We start from the raw sequence: 15,949 nt of genomic DNA on the forward strand, positions 1-15,949 counted from the left end.
ATTTGAAATTTTGGTATGTAGTAGGAAGAGAAGCAATAGTCTTGTCTTATGCCAAGTAGTTAACCTACTACCTGAGCACCATTCACTGACCAGTTCCTTGTTTGTCACTGATCTGTGACATGATCTTTATCACGTGTTAAAAATCTATCTGTTTGAATCTCTTTCTGTACTATTTTCCTGGTTACATTTATCAGTTCTAGGACCTGGTTCAGACTGTCTTAAATATTATGTTTTGGCCACCTGATGCAAAGAACCGACTCACTAGAAAAGACCCTGATGCTGGGAAAGATTGAAGGCAGGAGGAGAAGGGGACAACAGAGGATGAGATGGTTGGATGGCATCACTGACTCAATGCACATGAGTTTGAGCAAGCTCCGGGAGTTGGTGATGGACAAGGAAGCCTGGCGTGCTGCAGTCCATGGGGTTACAAGGAGTCGGACATGACTAAGTGACTGAACTGATATTCAGGAGTGGGACTGCAGGTTAGACAGCAGTTCACCAAAATATTAATAATGGTCAGTTCAGTTTAGTCACTCAGTCATGTCTGACTCCTTGCGACCCCATGAACTGTAGCGTGCCAGGCTTCCCTGTCCATCACCAACTACTGAAGCTTGCTCAGACTCATATGCATCAAGTCAGTGATGCCATCCAATCATCTAATCCTGTTAATAATGGCAGCCACTTTCTATTGGGTTAAGGGTGAGGAATATTTTTAAACTTCTGTGTATATTTTCTAAAATGAGCATAAATACATATTAAGAAGCAAATAGGCATTGCTATAAAATGAACAGAGAGTTTTATAATGTAATTTGGAATACTGTCATTTGAAATATGTTGATTGAAAAAAAAAGTCACCTGCCATTATTGGTAGGTTTCATTTATGTAGAAGCTTCATTTTCCAACAGTGTTAGATGAACTGGTGGTCACTGTATTTTGTTTTGAAATGCAAGTAGCTTCCTTCTTTCACTGACAAAATTTGGGTAAGTCATTCTTTACGAAGAGGCAAGACCTATTTTCTAGGAGTAAGCGTGTTCAAAGCTGTACTTTTTAGCGCTTGACACTGAACAGTTTCTGTGAACAACTATTACTCTAATGTATGGATGGTATATTATCACTTTTAAAATACACATAAATATGTATTTAAGGCACATATGTGGAAGCCTAAGTATTTGAAAATGATTCTGGTCCAAACAAAGGAAATCATTTATAACTTTTCCATGTAATTAACATCACAAGACTTAAACTTCAATCACATGAACAAAAGCTTCCCTGGATCCCAACACATTTTCCTGCCTTCTCTTCCTTCCAAAAATCATTAAAATGAAGTTCCAAAAGTATGTACTTCTCCTCTCTACTTCTAATTAGCCCACTCTTCAGTTTAGTTGGCAAATGTGACATTTGCATAACCAATAGCTCTCTTTCAAAGAGAACTGTGATGTGGGTAAATTTGAAAGGTCTAAAAAAGGTTCTGTGACCTTCAGTAGGGTCCATCTGACCACTCAAACAGAAGCTGCCCAGCCACAAACCACCCACGTGTCAGACAGGGAGCTTCCTACACACAGCCTACGTGGATCACTCCTCTCTCATCCGTTTCCTGCTGAAACCAGTCAGAGGTGCTGTTCCAAGTGTGAAATGTGGGTACAAGCAGCAATTCACAGAGTGTGCACTGCTTTTTTTTGTGTCTGTTGGTGGCACATCGGAAAATGGGTCTGGCACAGCTCATCCCTCACAAATGCTGAATGCCATCCCTGGGGACAGGAATATCATAAGCCCAGAAAAACACAGCTTTTAGCTGCTTGGTACTGAAAATTTCAGGCAAAATTCCAAAATCCCTCAAAGCTAATGTCGAATTGACAAAGTGCCAAAAACCCTCTCTGGCATTAAATTTCCACTCTTTATTTTCTCCCTTCAGGTGAACAGCTTGTGAAAATAATAATGTGATAATGCCACCCTGTGTTCCAAATATCTCGAAGCACCATCTTGTTAAGCACCATCAGCGTCCCTTTGAGACTAACGGGAATTGAGCCGACTTACTCATTTTACAGATCAGAAAACCCCACAGGAGATGGGTCAAATCGGGGCAATGGTCACGAGACTTATCACATAGGACCCAGGTCTGAATTTACTTCTCAAAACAAAGCCAAGTGTTGTAGGAAAGGACCTGAAAAGCCAGCATTTAAAAGGGCCAAAGCAAGTTTCACACAGGATGCTAGGTGGGATGGGGTAATAAGCTGGCAAAAGTGATCAAAGCACTCCAGGGGGAATAACAAGGCATAGTCTATGCATAGCAATAAGGCACAGTGTAGGCATGTGGCCAGTTGGAATCAGTGAGCTTGGCATGGGCCATGAGAAGATCAAATGTGGCATCAGGGGCATCTTACAACAGCAGGCAGAGTAGACTTCTTTTCTTTTGTTCAGTTCTTCTGAGCCCCCATCCCATATTTATAAATTCCACTGTTATAGGAATTACAGCAAGGAACAGGACTTTACCCTTCACTACAAAAGTAACTCCCTTTTCCTGCAGCCTAGCAATCTGGATTCAAACATAGGATCTAAACCAGTCCATGGGATGGCCCTGATAAGGACTCTGCATCTGGAGGGAGTATGTCAGAAGAGGGCACATTTTAGAGCTCCTTATGACCACTGCAGCACTCCAACCATGCTGTCACCATGCTTTCCCTCAGATGTGCCTTTGCCTGGAGTTCTGGCTGAACAATTTCCCTTAGTGCCTCTTTGTTTCCTGAGCCTGAGTCTCCAGTCTTCCTGCTAATTCAGGCAGAGAGTCGATATCTTTCTAATGAATTCGAATTCATTAGAATTCGAATCTTTAGCTGAAATTAACTAGGCTCAGATTCTGTAGTTTGCAACCTGGAAGACTGAAATAGGCAATGACTAATGCTAAAGAAAGGGCTTCCACAGTGGCTTAGATGGTAAAGAATCTGTCTGCAATGTGGGAGACCTGGGTTTGATTCCTGGATTAGGAAGATCCCTTGGAGAAGGAAACGGCAACCCACTCCAGTATTCTTGCCTGGAAAATCCCGTGGATGGAGGAGCTCATGCGGTTGCCAAGAGTCAGACACAACTGAAGTGACTTAGCATGCACATGCTTATTACAATGTAGCATAAATATACAATGAATAGTACAAACTCAGTTAATCAAAGACAGAGTCAAATTCGGGGCAGTACCAGCAGCAAGGCTGACTCAGTGTTGAGCCCCTGAGTCAATAGTCACAGCTTTGAAATTTCTCTCAATTAGAAAAAATACACATAACAACTGGGATAAAATCTCTAAGGGTCAATTATGCGGCTATAGCTACACAGGTCGAAAGGATGCAGGCAACAAAGTTCATTAGAGATTTGACAATAGTGAATAGAATTGTGGAATTTATTAGAGGTCAATAAATCCTAAATTTTTGTTTCTTTTCTTGCATTGAAGTATCTTCATGCTAGAGATAATGAAAAGATAAATTATAACTTGGGTTCAGCTTTTACCCCTTTAAACCAGTTTTCTTCTCAAATAGATCCAAGTAATGGAACCTACTCTCTCTCCTGGGTCTTTTTTCCCACCCTTGTATTTTTAATCCATTTCTCAATCTCCCCATTTTCTTACTCCTTCTCAAGAGAGTGGTTTCTTGGTGGCTCAGTGAGACATGGGTGATCAGTTTTTAGAATCAAACGTTAGCTTAAATGTGTACCTAATGTCTGTTGAGCAAAGAAATTATTCTTGTTTTCTCTTTTTAATGAGAAAACTGCACTGTCTCCTCTCCATGTTCAAGTTGAAAGAGACCTTAGAGATCATCTAGTCCAGTCACTACACACCCAAACCCACACGCCTTTCCACAATATAGAGTCCCCTTCCATAGCATTCATTCTATGCAGCCCATCCATTCTGTGCATGTATATTTCTGGTGACAAGCTTACTGTTTTAAGGGAAAGTCGATGTCATTGAATGACAGTTTCAAAGTTTAAAAAGTTGTTCTTATTTTAAGTAAAGAAAAAAATTATCAATGAAACTTTCACTAATTGCTCAGCACTAGGGTTCTTGGTGATCACATATCTGAAAACAAATTGCTTAGGAGTCAGAAAAATCTGGTTTCTCTTAACAGTTCCACTTTTGCAGCTGACCTGCTAGCTGACCTTAGGAAAACTGTCTCTCCTCTCCTGCATGACATGTCCTCAATTATGAAATAAGAGATGAGAAAAATATTGTATTTAAGATCATTGATTAAAATAATGCTTATAACAGAAAGCTATGACACACCACTAGACACATGTCCAGGCTAGCTCTGGTTCATCAGTTAACATGATTTTGGTAAGGCTATATAACCAGCTAAAAAGTTACCAATTTGTATTATTCCATCCACAATGATTACCTTCTCCACAGAGATATCAGAAAAAATCCTCATAGTTAATACTGAAGTCCAGATACAATGCCTACATTTATATTCGTCATAGTCCCCCCAAAAGTTAAATAAGGTCAGTTTGTATGACTTGCTGTAAGGTATTGAAACTTGATGTTCTTTTTCTAACTATTCTCAAATCACTAGTCTGAGTCTATCTTAGACTCTTATCTTAAAATATAAAGATATTTAGTAAGTCGTGCATGGTCAAAGGACGTGCTCTCTGTGCCAGCACCATGATCTGCCCAGTACAGTTCTATCAGTTCTGCTGCACCCAAATGAAACTCCGGGAGCAGAGACGTTTCCTGTGGTGCACAGGGGTCAGACGTCAAGCACCAGAAGTGTATGCTGGAGAAGCGTGTTACTGAGATAACGGCAGAGTGTTGCGTTCGAAATGGGTTTTCCATCAAGACAGGTCTTATTAATGGAGTCAGGTGCTGTGTAATGTACTGTGTCAAGTGCAGAAGTACAGATTAGATGCTGTCAAAGACACGAGTGAAATCTAAAAATAATGTATATATATATGACTCACTGACTCACTTTGCTGTACAACTGAAATTAACACAAAACTGTAAATCAATTATACTCCAGTAAAAAATTTTAAGAAGATACACATATGATGAGAATTAGGAGCATGGGAGAAGCTAGAGAAGATGGAAATGGCCTGAATCCATCCCAGGGACTGGATGCCTGGATATGTTTTACATGCTGTGGCTTGAGTTTACTTATGCAGCTTCGTATGGAGGGGATGGGATTTGAAAGACGAGTTACAGTGAGAAAAGCACGGTACAGACTTCTGTCTCTTTGGAGGATATTTCTGGTATTTTAGCTTCCCTTGGAATCTCTCTAAGCTCTGTTTAGTTTCCTGAAACAGTTCAGATTACTCCACAGTTTCTAATAGTATTTAATATAAATCTCAAATCAGTTAGGTCATATCTACTTAGGTCCAACGTGTCCTGTAAAGTAGGAATGGCCCTTGTGAGTTACAAAAGAAAGAAAGAAGGTATATTAACAATAAAACATGGTAACTGAGGACAAAAATCATGTGGTGGTAATCTCTATGCAGAAGCACCGACCCAGGGCACCTGATGTAATCTGAGCCCTGCCCTTACTCATTACAACAAGCCTAGAATCCATTTGGAACCAGTCAGGGTCCTGCTTTATTGAAATAATCCCTAAGAATACCCATTTTCCTCTAAAAAGCTACCTTTGGGAACTTAATATAGCACATTCCACTTGCAGGCTCTCCTTTCCTGAAACTGCTTCTGTTGGAACTGTAGCTGGGAGAGTTGCTTCTGGTTGGAAGCTGTGATGGAGACATGCAACAGCAATGCATCTGTGAGTACCTGGGATGGAAGAAGTATTTTGCAGAACCAACTTCTCTCTCTTATTGTCAAAAAAGGTTGAGATCAATAGAAAGAACTACCCTTGTCAGTCAGCTCCCCTTATGTTCAGATGCCCTGCAAAGCATCCTAACTAAGGTGATTTTCATTATGTAAGTGAAAGTGTTAGGTATTCAGTCGCAACCGACTGTGACTCCATGGACTGTAGCCCTCCTGGCTCCTCTGTCCATGGGAATCTCCAGGCAAGTCTATTGAAGTGGGTTGCCATTCCCTTCTCCAGGGGATCTTCCTGACCCAGGGATTGAACCCAGGTCTCCTGCATTGCAGGCATGTTCTAATACCATCTGAGCCACCAAGGAAACCTTCATTAAGTAAATATGCCCTAAAGTCCTTTGTAGCCAAAGGTTACAAAGCCTTTGCAAGGGTGGGTGAACCATAAAAAAAGAGATTCATGAGCATATTTTTACATTGGCAAGAAAAACAAAATGTCACTCAACTAAATTTAAGATTGTTCACACACATCTGCTACCACCAGAATGTTATAAAAAATCAAAAAAGAAAAAGAGAAAAAGAAATGAGAATAGTTCACAGTCTAAATAGCTCTGGACATTTTTCTATTGTTCAAATGACTTATGCTATTTCAACAATGATTGAAAGGCTATCAAAGCAGAAGCCAAAACATGTTTGTGGTCTGTCATGTAGCAACAATTTCTGGTTAAATAAATATACAGACAACCATATCTCAACTAGAAAATGTATATGTTAGATAGCTGTTGTTATAAATACATCACTAAAATGTGTGCAAAAACGCAAGAAATATAAAATGTTACATGTCAGACAATATCGTAAGTAAATCACATCCCTGAGAGATAGAGACAGAGAAAAGACTGCTAGAAAATATGTTTCTGAATCAGGTACATTTCCTCCCATTTCAGAGAATAAAGAAGGTACATCTTACAATATGAGCCTCAAATCTTCTAAATTGGAATATTACAGTCTAATTAACCAGAGCAATTTGTCCAAAGTCTACCACTGCAAGAAATGGATACAGTTTATCATAAAGCCACAATGAAAGTTTTAAAATCACAAAAGTGTGCTCAACAGTGTGTAAAAGGCTCTACTTATTCATCTCAAAAATCAAAGCATAATTATAAAATACAGGGAAATAAAACTCAAAGAACTAGAATCATAAATCTATCTTTAATTATTTTCAAAAATGAAGTTCTTTTAAACATTGACATCAATTAAAGAAATCATCAGTGGATCTATTAAGCAAAGCTGACAAAAATATATAACAAGAGCTCCTTAATATAAAACTAAGTCATGAGTCTCCAAAATTTTGCACCAAACACACTGTCAAAATGTTTAAGTGCCATTTATCCAAAAATCAAATGCCAAATTACTGGAGTTAAGAGTAACAGTAAATTTACTTGGAAGTTATAATAGAGAAATTAGTGATACTTGAATTAGCTGTTTAGTTAAGTAAGTTACATTTATAATGGTTTTTACATATGAGGAGAACTACTGAGGGAAATAAATTCCATATTACAATAATATAAATGGTAGCTTTATTAGACTTTAAAATAAATGCTTCAGCATATTGTTCCAAACCTCAGTTAATTATCCTGAGAAAAGATAATTATTTGTTAAATTGCCTTTTTATGACACTCTGTTCCCTTAGACAAATTTAAATAGTTAATCAAAATATCTATGGAGATGATTCTTCATAGCAATTCAAAGTATCATTTCTTCATTGGCTGTGTGATATAACAGCATCACAGAACTACACCTTTGACAGTTTTAATGAGGTTGTTATAAGATATTTTGAATAAACTATTTTTTAAATTTCTGGTTTGAACAGTTAAATTGGACTACTTTGAAACAAATTAAATACTTCAGAGATGCTAAAAGTACCTCTCCAGTGGTCCATATCTAATCATTTTATAAAAGGATCTGCCCTTTCCACTTACTGTTGGCTTTTACTGTATGCATTTTATACCAGTAAGTTTAAGTCATCAGATATACTCTATGAATGCCAACATTAGAATACCCAGACACTTTCTCTTTTGGTAAGTAAAATAAAATCTGCAATTTAAAAGTTTAAAACTGTCCTTTCAAACAAGTGTGAATCAGAAACAACTTTCCAAAGACAGCCTCGTATTTTCAGAAGGCAACAAACTGTACATTTAGGGCTATTTAAGTAAGTATATAAAAATGCTATCCAAAGCAATTGTTTTGTACAACTGCAATTAATTTGTGATAAATTAAAACAAAAACTCAGATTATCAAAATCTAGTCATAGTTGACAGTTATCAACTGCTGCAATAAGAAAGCAATTCTTCAAATTAACATACTAACACTTTCTAATATTGTATTTTTAAATGGTTAACCCTGAATTTGAAATGTGATGAACACCATCACTTTTTATAGCTTAGACTGACTTGGTTAGAGTTTGGAGTTTCCTCTTTCTACCTATAAAAATATGGTAAACCAAAAATAGATGATAGACATTTAGAAAACTTACACTGTCAGATTGCTTGCCCTGGTCACAGTCCCACGTCGTCCTTGTTCGCTGGCCAGACCTCTCCATGGTGCTGAAGAGCTACTCTTGCCCATTTGAGAGGAAAGAGTTGTTTAGTCAAACTGGCTTTGCAAGAAATCCATAAAGGACTGTCTGCGTTAGCAAGTGAAGTTATCTGAAGAATTTCTGTACCACATACTACAAACGAGATGCTTTGCTCTTCAGTTATCAACCACGATACTCAGGCAGCTCAAAGAAGATTTTGGAGCACAAATCTTCAAGTATTGACAAGAAAGAGGGAAAGCTCTTTGGGAGATGAAGTTTGCTGATTTTTGTCAATGTTCTTCAAATTTGGGGAAAAAAGAGAGAGAGAGAGTCTACAAGGCTATTTAGAGAACAGAGGATTCCAGAAAAGTTCTTGATCTTAATGCAGAAAACAAGCTCCCATTAGTCCAAAGAAGCCAATTCGCTTCATCCTATCATTGCCTCTATTTTTTGATAAAAATATAATAAAATGAAATAAAGCTTAGAATTCCACGAGGCACTGCACACACTGTGTAAACAGGTATGCCTCTCTCTAGCCCCAGCCTCTGTCTGCTGAAGATTATGACAGCAGAAATCAGGCTCGTATGGCTTTCACAGATTATCTCTTTCTGAGGCTGAAACGTATAAAGAGCCACATGACACCCAATGATGTCATCTCTAAAGCAGGTCACAGTTGCTGCTGTATGTACATGAAGTCCTTCTAGTGAAGTATTTGACATGGTGATTTTCTTGAAAATCTACTTGCATTAAACAGTGTGGTCTTCTATCAATATACTTAACCCTATCAATACCATAAAGAGAAAAACAAATTATTCCCCACATGTGAAGCAGAATTTCTGTTTAAATTAAGATCAGCTTCTGCTGCTCCTTTAGGTTGTAATTAACCCATGGTGAAGATAGCAAAGAAGGGATTTCCCCTCACAGAGATATGAAGGGAATGAGAGGACTTGCAGAGATATAGAATCTACTTCTAAAACATCTCTCAGAATTTTTAGCAAGTTTTTTAAAATTATGTTGTAACATCAATCCATGAAAATTGCAAAATAAAAATTAAGGCAACTGTCCTCAATTCCAGACATTTTACTTGATGGAATTTAAAATTTTCCATAGACAAAAATTTTACTAACACTATCTCACAAAGGATTTGAATATGTTTTCAAATGTTGGTAGGAAACTTTTTTATTCACTATTTCTAGAAGTTTTTCAGCTTTGAATAAAGTAACAAGACTTTAGCTATACTATAAATTTTACATGTAACTGGTAATAAATTGTATACACAGATTTATTTTAAAGAAAGTGTAATAATGACAAATATCTATTTCTATTCTGTGTAGTGTAATATATTTTCTCTTTCTCAACTATGTAGTCACACATCATAATTTAGGGTTTTCAGTTATAGTTGACATTCTTGTCAACTAATAATTAAATCATCAAATATCTTTTCATGCCAACTAAGAGCTCTCAAGAGCTGGGAGAAGGCAATGGCACCCCCACTCCAGTACTGTTGCCTGGAAAATCCCATGGATGGAGGAGCCTGGTAGGCTACAGTCCATGGAGTTGCTAAGAGTCGGACATGACTGAGCGACTTCACTTTCACTTTTCACTTTCATGCATTGGAGAAGGAAATGGCAACCCACTCCAGTGTTGTTGTCTAGAGAATCCCAGGGACAGAGGAGCCTGGTGGGCTGCCGTCTATGGGGTCGCACAGAGTCGGACATGACTGATGCAACTTAGCAGCAGCAGCTAGAGCTCTCAAAGTCAAAGTGAAGAATAAATTGAAACTAATCTAATCAGTGCTTATTGAATGTATCCTCTTTTAATATAGACCAAAATGGATCAAACAACAGAAGCCTTCCTTGTTGAGCACTGTATTTATATTCTTGAGAAAGAAAAGAACCATAAATCTTAGAAAGAGAAAATAGAGTTTTCAACACAATGAGTGCCCCTGGGAAAATTCTATTAAAACAATAGTGGGTGTTTTGTTATAGGAACTATGAAAATTTGCCTAAGCACCTCCTCAAGGTACATCATTACAATACAAAAATATCGAGATGAAAATTAGAAAAAATATTGATCACCTGGATGATCATGTAAGTTTCTTAAATAAAATAGATTTTTTTTGCAATTTCTATAACTCAGTGTTTTCTATACTTCAATGATAATGAAAGTTACCTAGAATATTAAAATAAAACATACAGAATTCCCAGATATTCTGATTCAAAATATCTACTGTGGTTATAGAATCTGTATTTTTTAAAGCTCTCAAAAATAATTCTTATTCAGAAAACTGCAATAATTAATAAATTACAAAGTATACAATTATCTAAGTGCAAGGGAAGTACAAAAATATTTATGATATTAATATTTGTCATAATAAAAGGCCAATTATTGCTGCATGAAGCATCCAATGTTGGAGGTTCCCTTCTTCCCATCTCCTCAGGTTTCTATGAGAAAGAAATTTCCTAAATACTACCAGTCTTTGACTTCTACCCTTTGATCCATTTCAGGAAGGTGGAAGGAGTTACTCTAATTGGAGGATTAGGCAAAGGTCCTGGCAACCAGCATCATTCTCCCTCTGCTTTTTAATGGGATCCACCTCTCTGCACAAGATCTGTGGGTGAGGTTGACAGTATTTAGTGCTTCCTGGGATTGGTAAGTTTCCCTAAAGCCACAGTTTAGTAGCAGAAGGCACTATGTCGGCAAGTCCTAAGTACACTCTCAAATCCAGCTTTGACAGGAAATAAAGCTCAGATTTCTACATCCCTCTGCCTGAATCGCTTGTCCTTCAAAATATGTTTCCAAATTAAAGGCAGAAAAGGAGCTATTTATTAACTCCCTAAAACCCCATCTCCTAATGCTGCTATGTTGTTGACTAGGCTTGGTCTTTGTAGCCAGTTAATGTAATAAGTTTTATATGTGAACCAATTGAGTAAATTTTGCATCATATAGCTCTGTGATAGAGACCTATTAAAAAAAAAAAGGAGATGTCATGTGTAAAAGTTTAATTGGAAGTTTTCAAAATGCACTGTTCAATTTATACTATTATTGAGCCACTTAGAAACTCCAGTTCTTAGGATTTGATTCAATAAGTACTAACTCTAGTAGTGTTCCATGGATCAGCAATCCAATAAGATGTTACTTTTAAAGAGTTTCCTGGTCAAAGAAGTTTGGGAAACATGGAGACATGACTGCCTTCTTTAAATTCAAAATGTGTATTAGCTTATTAGTAAGGCCCCAATAAGTCCTGAAGTAAATAAATTGACTTATTTCACCGTTCACCCAATTAGCATCTATCAATATCCTATGAGACTAGTACTGCAGGTTTTACATTTTGGGAAATTCTGCTCTGGAAGATGTTTTAGCAGTCAGATTTTTGTACCTAAACCATCTATACAATTAATCACTGAAATGTTATTGAGGATCTCTTTTAAGTTGTCAGTACCTCTGTTAAAAGAATTGCCAACCCCTACTGGGGAATTATGTAAATTATGCAAGGGCAGAAGTTGTGTGTATTTAGGAGGTCATTTTTACCTCCAGTGCTAGGAAAGGCCCAGCACACAGTAGGCACTCAAATATTTGTTGAATGAGTGAACAAACGCTATAGACTTAACCCAAGGATGTGAATAACTCCTCTTCCCCTCAAGATGTCTTATTTAGAGAAACTACATCCTAAAGAGTGACTTCCCTGGTGGCTCAGACAGTAAAGCGTCTGCCTACAATGCTGGAGACCTGGGTTCAATCCCTGGGTCAGGAAGATCTCCTGGGAAGGAATTTCCAGTATTCTTGCCTGGAAAATCCCATGGATGGAGGAGCCTGGTAGGCTATAGTCCACGGACTCGCAAAGAGTCAGACATGACTGAGCAATTTCACTTTCGCTTTCAAAGAGTCTTAGGCCAATGAGCTATCCAGGAAAAAGAAAAAAGAATACATTAACAGACCTCACTCCAGTTCCACCACATCCAATTTCTCCTTGAATTCTAAAGCATCGCTCGATGTTCATCCAAAGAGTAAAATGCTGATTTGTGATGGTGAAACAGGTTTTGTAACAGAAGGTGCATCTGGTTCTAAACTAGGGATTCAACATTTTATCTCACCTAAGCTGTAGAATTAAGGAGAGGATCTTTATGAGGACAAATGCTGAGACTGGACTTGAGGTAAACTTCAAAAAGAACAAATTCTTTTTCAACTCTCTTTGTGTAAAATGAGGTACTTAATGCCTAGATTTTTGCATCTGTACTCCAAGGTCAATAACTTTTAGACTGCTTAGAAGGATTTATGATTTTACTATGGATGAATGAGTCAGTTATCAAATAAGGAATTGTCGATTTTGCATATCATTCTGAACTCAGGAAATGTTCAATGTTAGCAGTTCTTAAAATAATTTTTTAATCCTCAAACTGAAACAACATGCTCACCTTTAAACCTAACAAGAAAAATGTCCACAAATCATTAAGTCAAAAGGATGATTTGGGAAAAGGAATCAGTATTACCAACCAATATTCAAATACATAAAGAAGAGAGTGTTTGTGGTATACAGATACTGTTTTTTGCTGGAGAGGATGTGGAGAAAAGGGAACCTTCCTACACTGTTGGTGGGAATGTAAATGTGTGCAGCCTCTAAGGAAAACAGTAAGGAGGTTCCTCAAAAAACTAAAAGTAGAGTTGCCACATGATCATGAAATCCCATTTCTGGGCATATATAGGAGAAAGCCATAATTCAAAAAGATACCTGTACACCAATGTTCACAGCAGCACTATTTACAATAACCAAATACGGAAACCACCTAAATGTCTGTTGACAGATGAATGGAAGGAACATGTGGTACATATATACAATGGAATATTACTCAGCCATAGAAAAGAACGAAATAATGCGATTTGCAACAATATGGATGAACCTGGAGATTATCATACTAAGTAAATCAGAAAGAGAAAGACCGATGCCGTATGGTATCACTTATACGTGAAATCTAAAATATGCCATAAATGAACTTAGGTATGAAATATAAACAGCTGCACTAACATAGAGACTTGTGGCTGCCAAGGGAGGCAGAGGGGAGAAGTCAAGGATTGGGGGTTTGGGGTTAGCAGATGCAAGCTATTATATGTAGAATGGAAAAACAACAAGGTCCTATTGTATAGCACAGGGAACTATATTCAATACAAATCATAATGGAAAAGAATAGGAAAATGAATTATATATTTATAACTGAATCACTTTGCTATACAGTAGAAATTAATACAACATTGTAAACCAACTAAACTTCAATAAAGTAATTTATAGAAACATTATTTTTGTACAATTCCATTTTATTCATTCACACGGTCATATATGGTTATAAATCATATAATTTCTAAAAGTTTGAAAAAGAAAACACTTGTTCTCTAAGACCCTAGTTTGAAGAAGAGAAAAATGTATTTACTTCTATATCAAGAAGTCTTCTCTTTTTACATATGATTACTCTTGAGAAACATATATGCAGGTCAGGAAGCAACAGTTAGAACTGGACATGGAACAACAGACTGGTTCCAAGTGGGAAGAGGAGTACATCAAGGCTGTATATTGTCACCCTGCCTGTTTAACTTATATGCAGAGTACATCATGAGAAACGCTGGGCTGGAGGAAGCACAAGCTGGAATCAAGATTGCCGGGAGAAATATCAATAACCTCAGACATGTAGATGACACCATGCTTATGGCAGAAAGTGAAGAGGAACTAAAAAGCCTCTTGATGAAAGTGAAAGAGGAGAGTGAAAAAGTTGGCTTAAAGCTCAACATTCAGAACACGAAGATCATGGCATCTGGTCCCATCACTTCATGGGAAATAGAAGGGGAAACAGTGGGAACAGTGGCTGACTTTATTTTTTGGGGCTCCAAAATCACTGCAGATAAAAGATGCTTACTCCTTGGAAGGAAAGTTATGACCAACCTAGATAGCATATTCAAAAGCAGAGACATTACTTTGCCAACAAAGGTCCATCTAGTCAAGGCTATGTTTTTCCAGTGGTCATGTATGGATGTGAGAGTTGGACTGTGAAGAAAGCTGAGTGCTGAAGAATTGATGCTTTTGAACTGTGGTGTTGGAGAAGACTCTTGACAGTGCCCTAACTGCAAGGAGATCCAACTAGTCCATCCTAAAGGAGATCAGCCCTGGGATTTCTTTGAAAGGACTGATGCTAAAGCTGAAACTCCAGTACTTTGGCCACCTCATGCGAAGCATTGACTCAGTGGAAAAGACCCTGATGCTGGGAGGGATTAGGGGCAGGAGGAGAAGGGGACGACAGAGGATGAGATGGCTGGATGTCATCACCAACTCGATGGACATGAGTTTGAGTGAACTCCAGGAACTGGTGATGGACAGGGAGGCCTGGCGTGCTGCAATTCATGGGGTCGCAAAGAGTTGGACATGACTGAGCGACTGAACTGACTGTATTCTCTGAACTAAAATTTGAAACAAAGAGATTGGCAAAAAAATTTGTTCTATTTCATGGTCTGAAAGACTAGATAGATAGAACTTGGGTGCTGAAATATTAGAATTCATGGAACCTAAATTTATAACAGCTGAGCATAATACTGTAACTTGTCCCTGACCTGGAAAATCTAGGTTATTAAATTATTAAGTAGCACAAGGCTTACATTCTCTATAATGTCACAGCCCTCAAGACTGTACTGGAAGTCCAGTCTTTTAGGGCCTGAGTTTCCTCCTAGAACAAGTGCAACTTTGTAAGAAGACTTTCTCCGTTTAGTTACTAGATTTTTCCTGATGTATTTAAAGCCTAGAGGTTGTAAATCTCAAAAAGGGTAATAAAACTTGAGGATAATTAAGCATATTTAATATAGGCACACTTGCCATGTCTGGCAGGCAGGCTCAGTGCTGGCTTTGGTGGTGTCCTTGGGGAGGTATGGTGGGTCACCTGGCTGCCTGTTATTGACTACTCAGCACTTACGCTGAACGCCAGGACCATTCCAGCAGCCCCATAAATATGAGGGCTCCACGGCTTTTCACCAGGACAATTAGGGTATCAGGGTCTTGAGTTGGTCTAGACCACTGCTCCTGAACCTGGTCAAGAATTACAAGAACTACAGAAACTGCTCAAGAATCACAAGAACTGTAATTGCTTCTGCCCAGGAGTGAAGTAGGGCCTCGTGGTGGTGGTGGTTGTGGGGGTGTGGGCAGCTGCTGGAAGGGCTCTTTCTGCACTGGCCTGCCTGAGAGGTGAGGCCAGGAAACCCTGTTCTCCCCAACACGCTGCAGAGTCCGCCATTTGTTTTTCCTCAAGTCTGAAGTGAGTAGAATAATCTAGATTTTCTTTTCAAACCAGTCAATCCTAAAGAAAATCAACCCTAAATATTCACTGGAAGGACTGATGCTGAAGGTGAAGCTCTAATACTTTGGCCCCCTGATGCAAAGAGCTGACTCACTGCAAAAGACGCTGGTGCTGGGAAAGAATGAGGGCAGGAGGAGAAGAGGAGACAGAGGATGCGATGGTTGGATGGCATCATCAACTTACTGCACATGAGATTGAGCAAATTCTGGGAGATAGTGCAGGACAGGGAAGCTTTGCATGCTGCAGTCCAAGAGATCACAAAGAGTCAGACAAAACTGAGCAACTGAACAAAAATTTTTCTTTTACTATGTA

At 38.2% G+C, this 15,949-nt stretch overlaps 1 protein-coding gene across 1 annotated transcript in view; it reads right to left on the bottom strand.

Annotated features, from left to right (window-relative positions):
* Positions 1-15,949, bottom strand: part of IQCJ (IQ motif containing J) — a 249,489-nt gene that overhangs the window by 20,388 nt on the left and 213,152 nt on the right. Inside the window, exon 5 of the mRNA XM_059889873.1 lies at positions 15,257-15,369. Coding sequence (XP_059745856.1) covers positions 15,257-15,369 — 113 coding nt within the window. The remainder of the gene's footprint in view (positions 1-15,256; positions 15,370-15,949) is intronic.

The sequence above is a fragment of the Bos taurus genome, chromosome 1 (assembly GCF_002263795.3).
Source record: "Bos taurus isolate L1 Dominette 01449 registration number 42190680 breed Hereford chromosome 1, ARS-UCD2.0, whole genome shotgun sequence".
NCBI lineage: Eukaryota > Metazoa > Chordata > Mammalia > Artiodactyla > Bovidae > Bos > Bos taurus.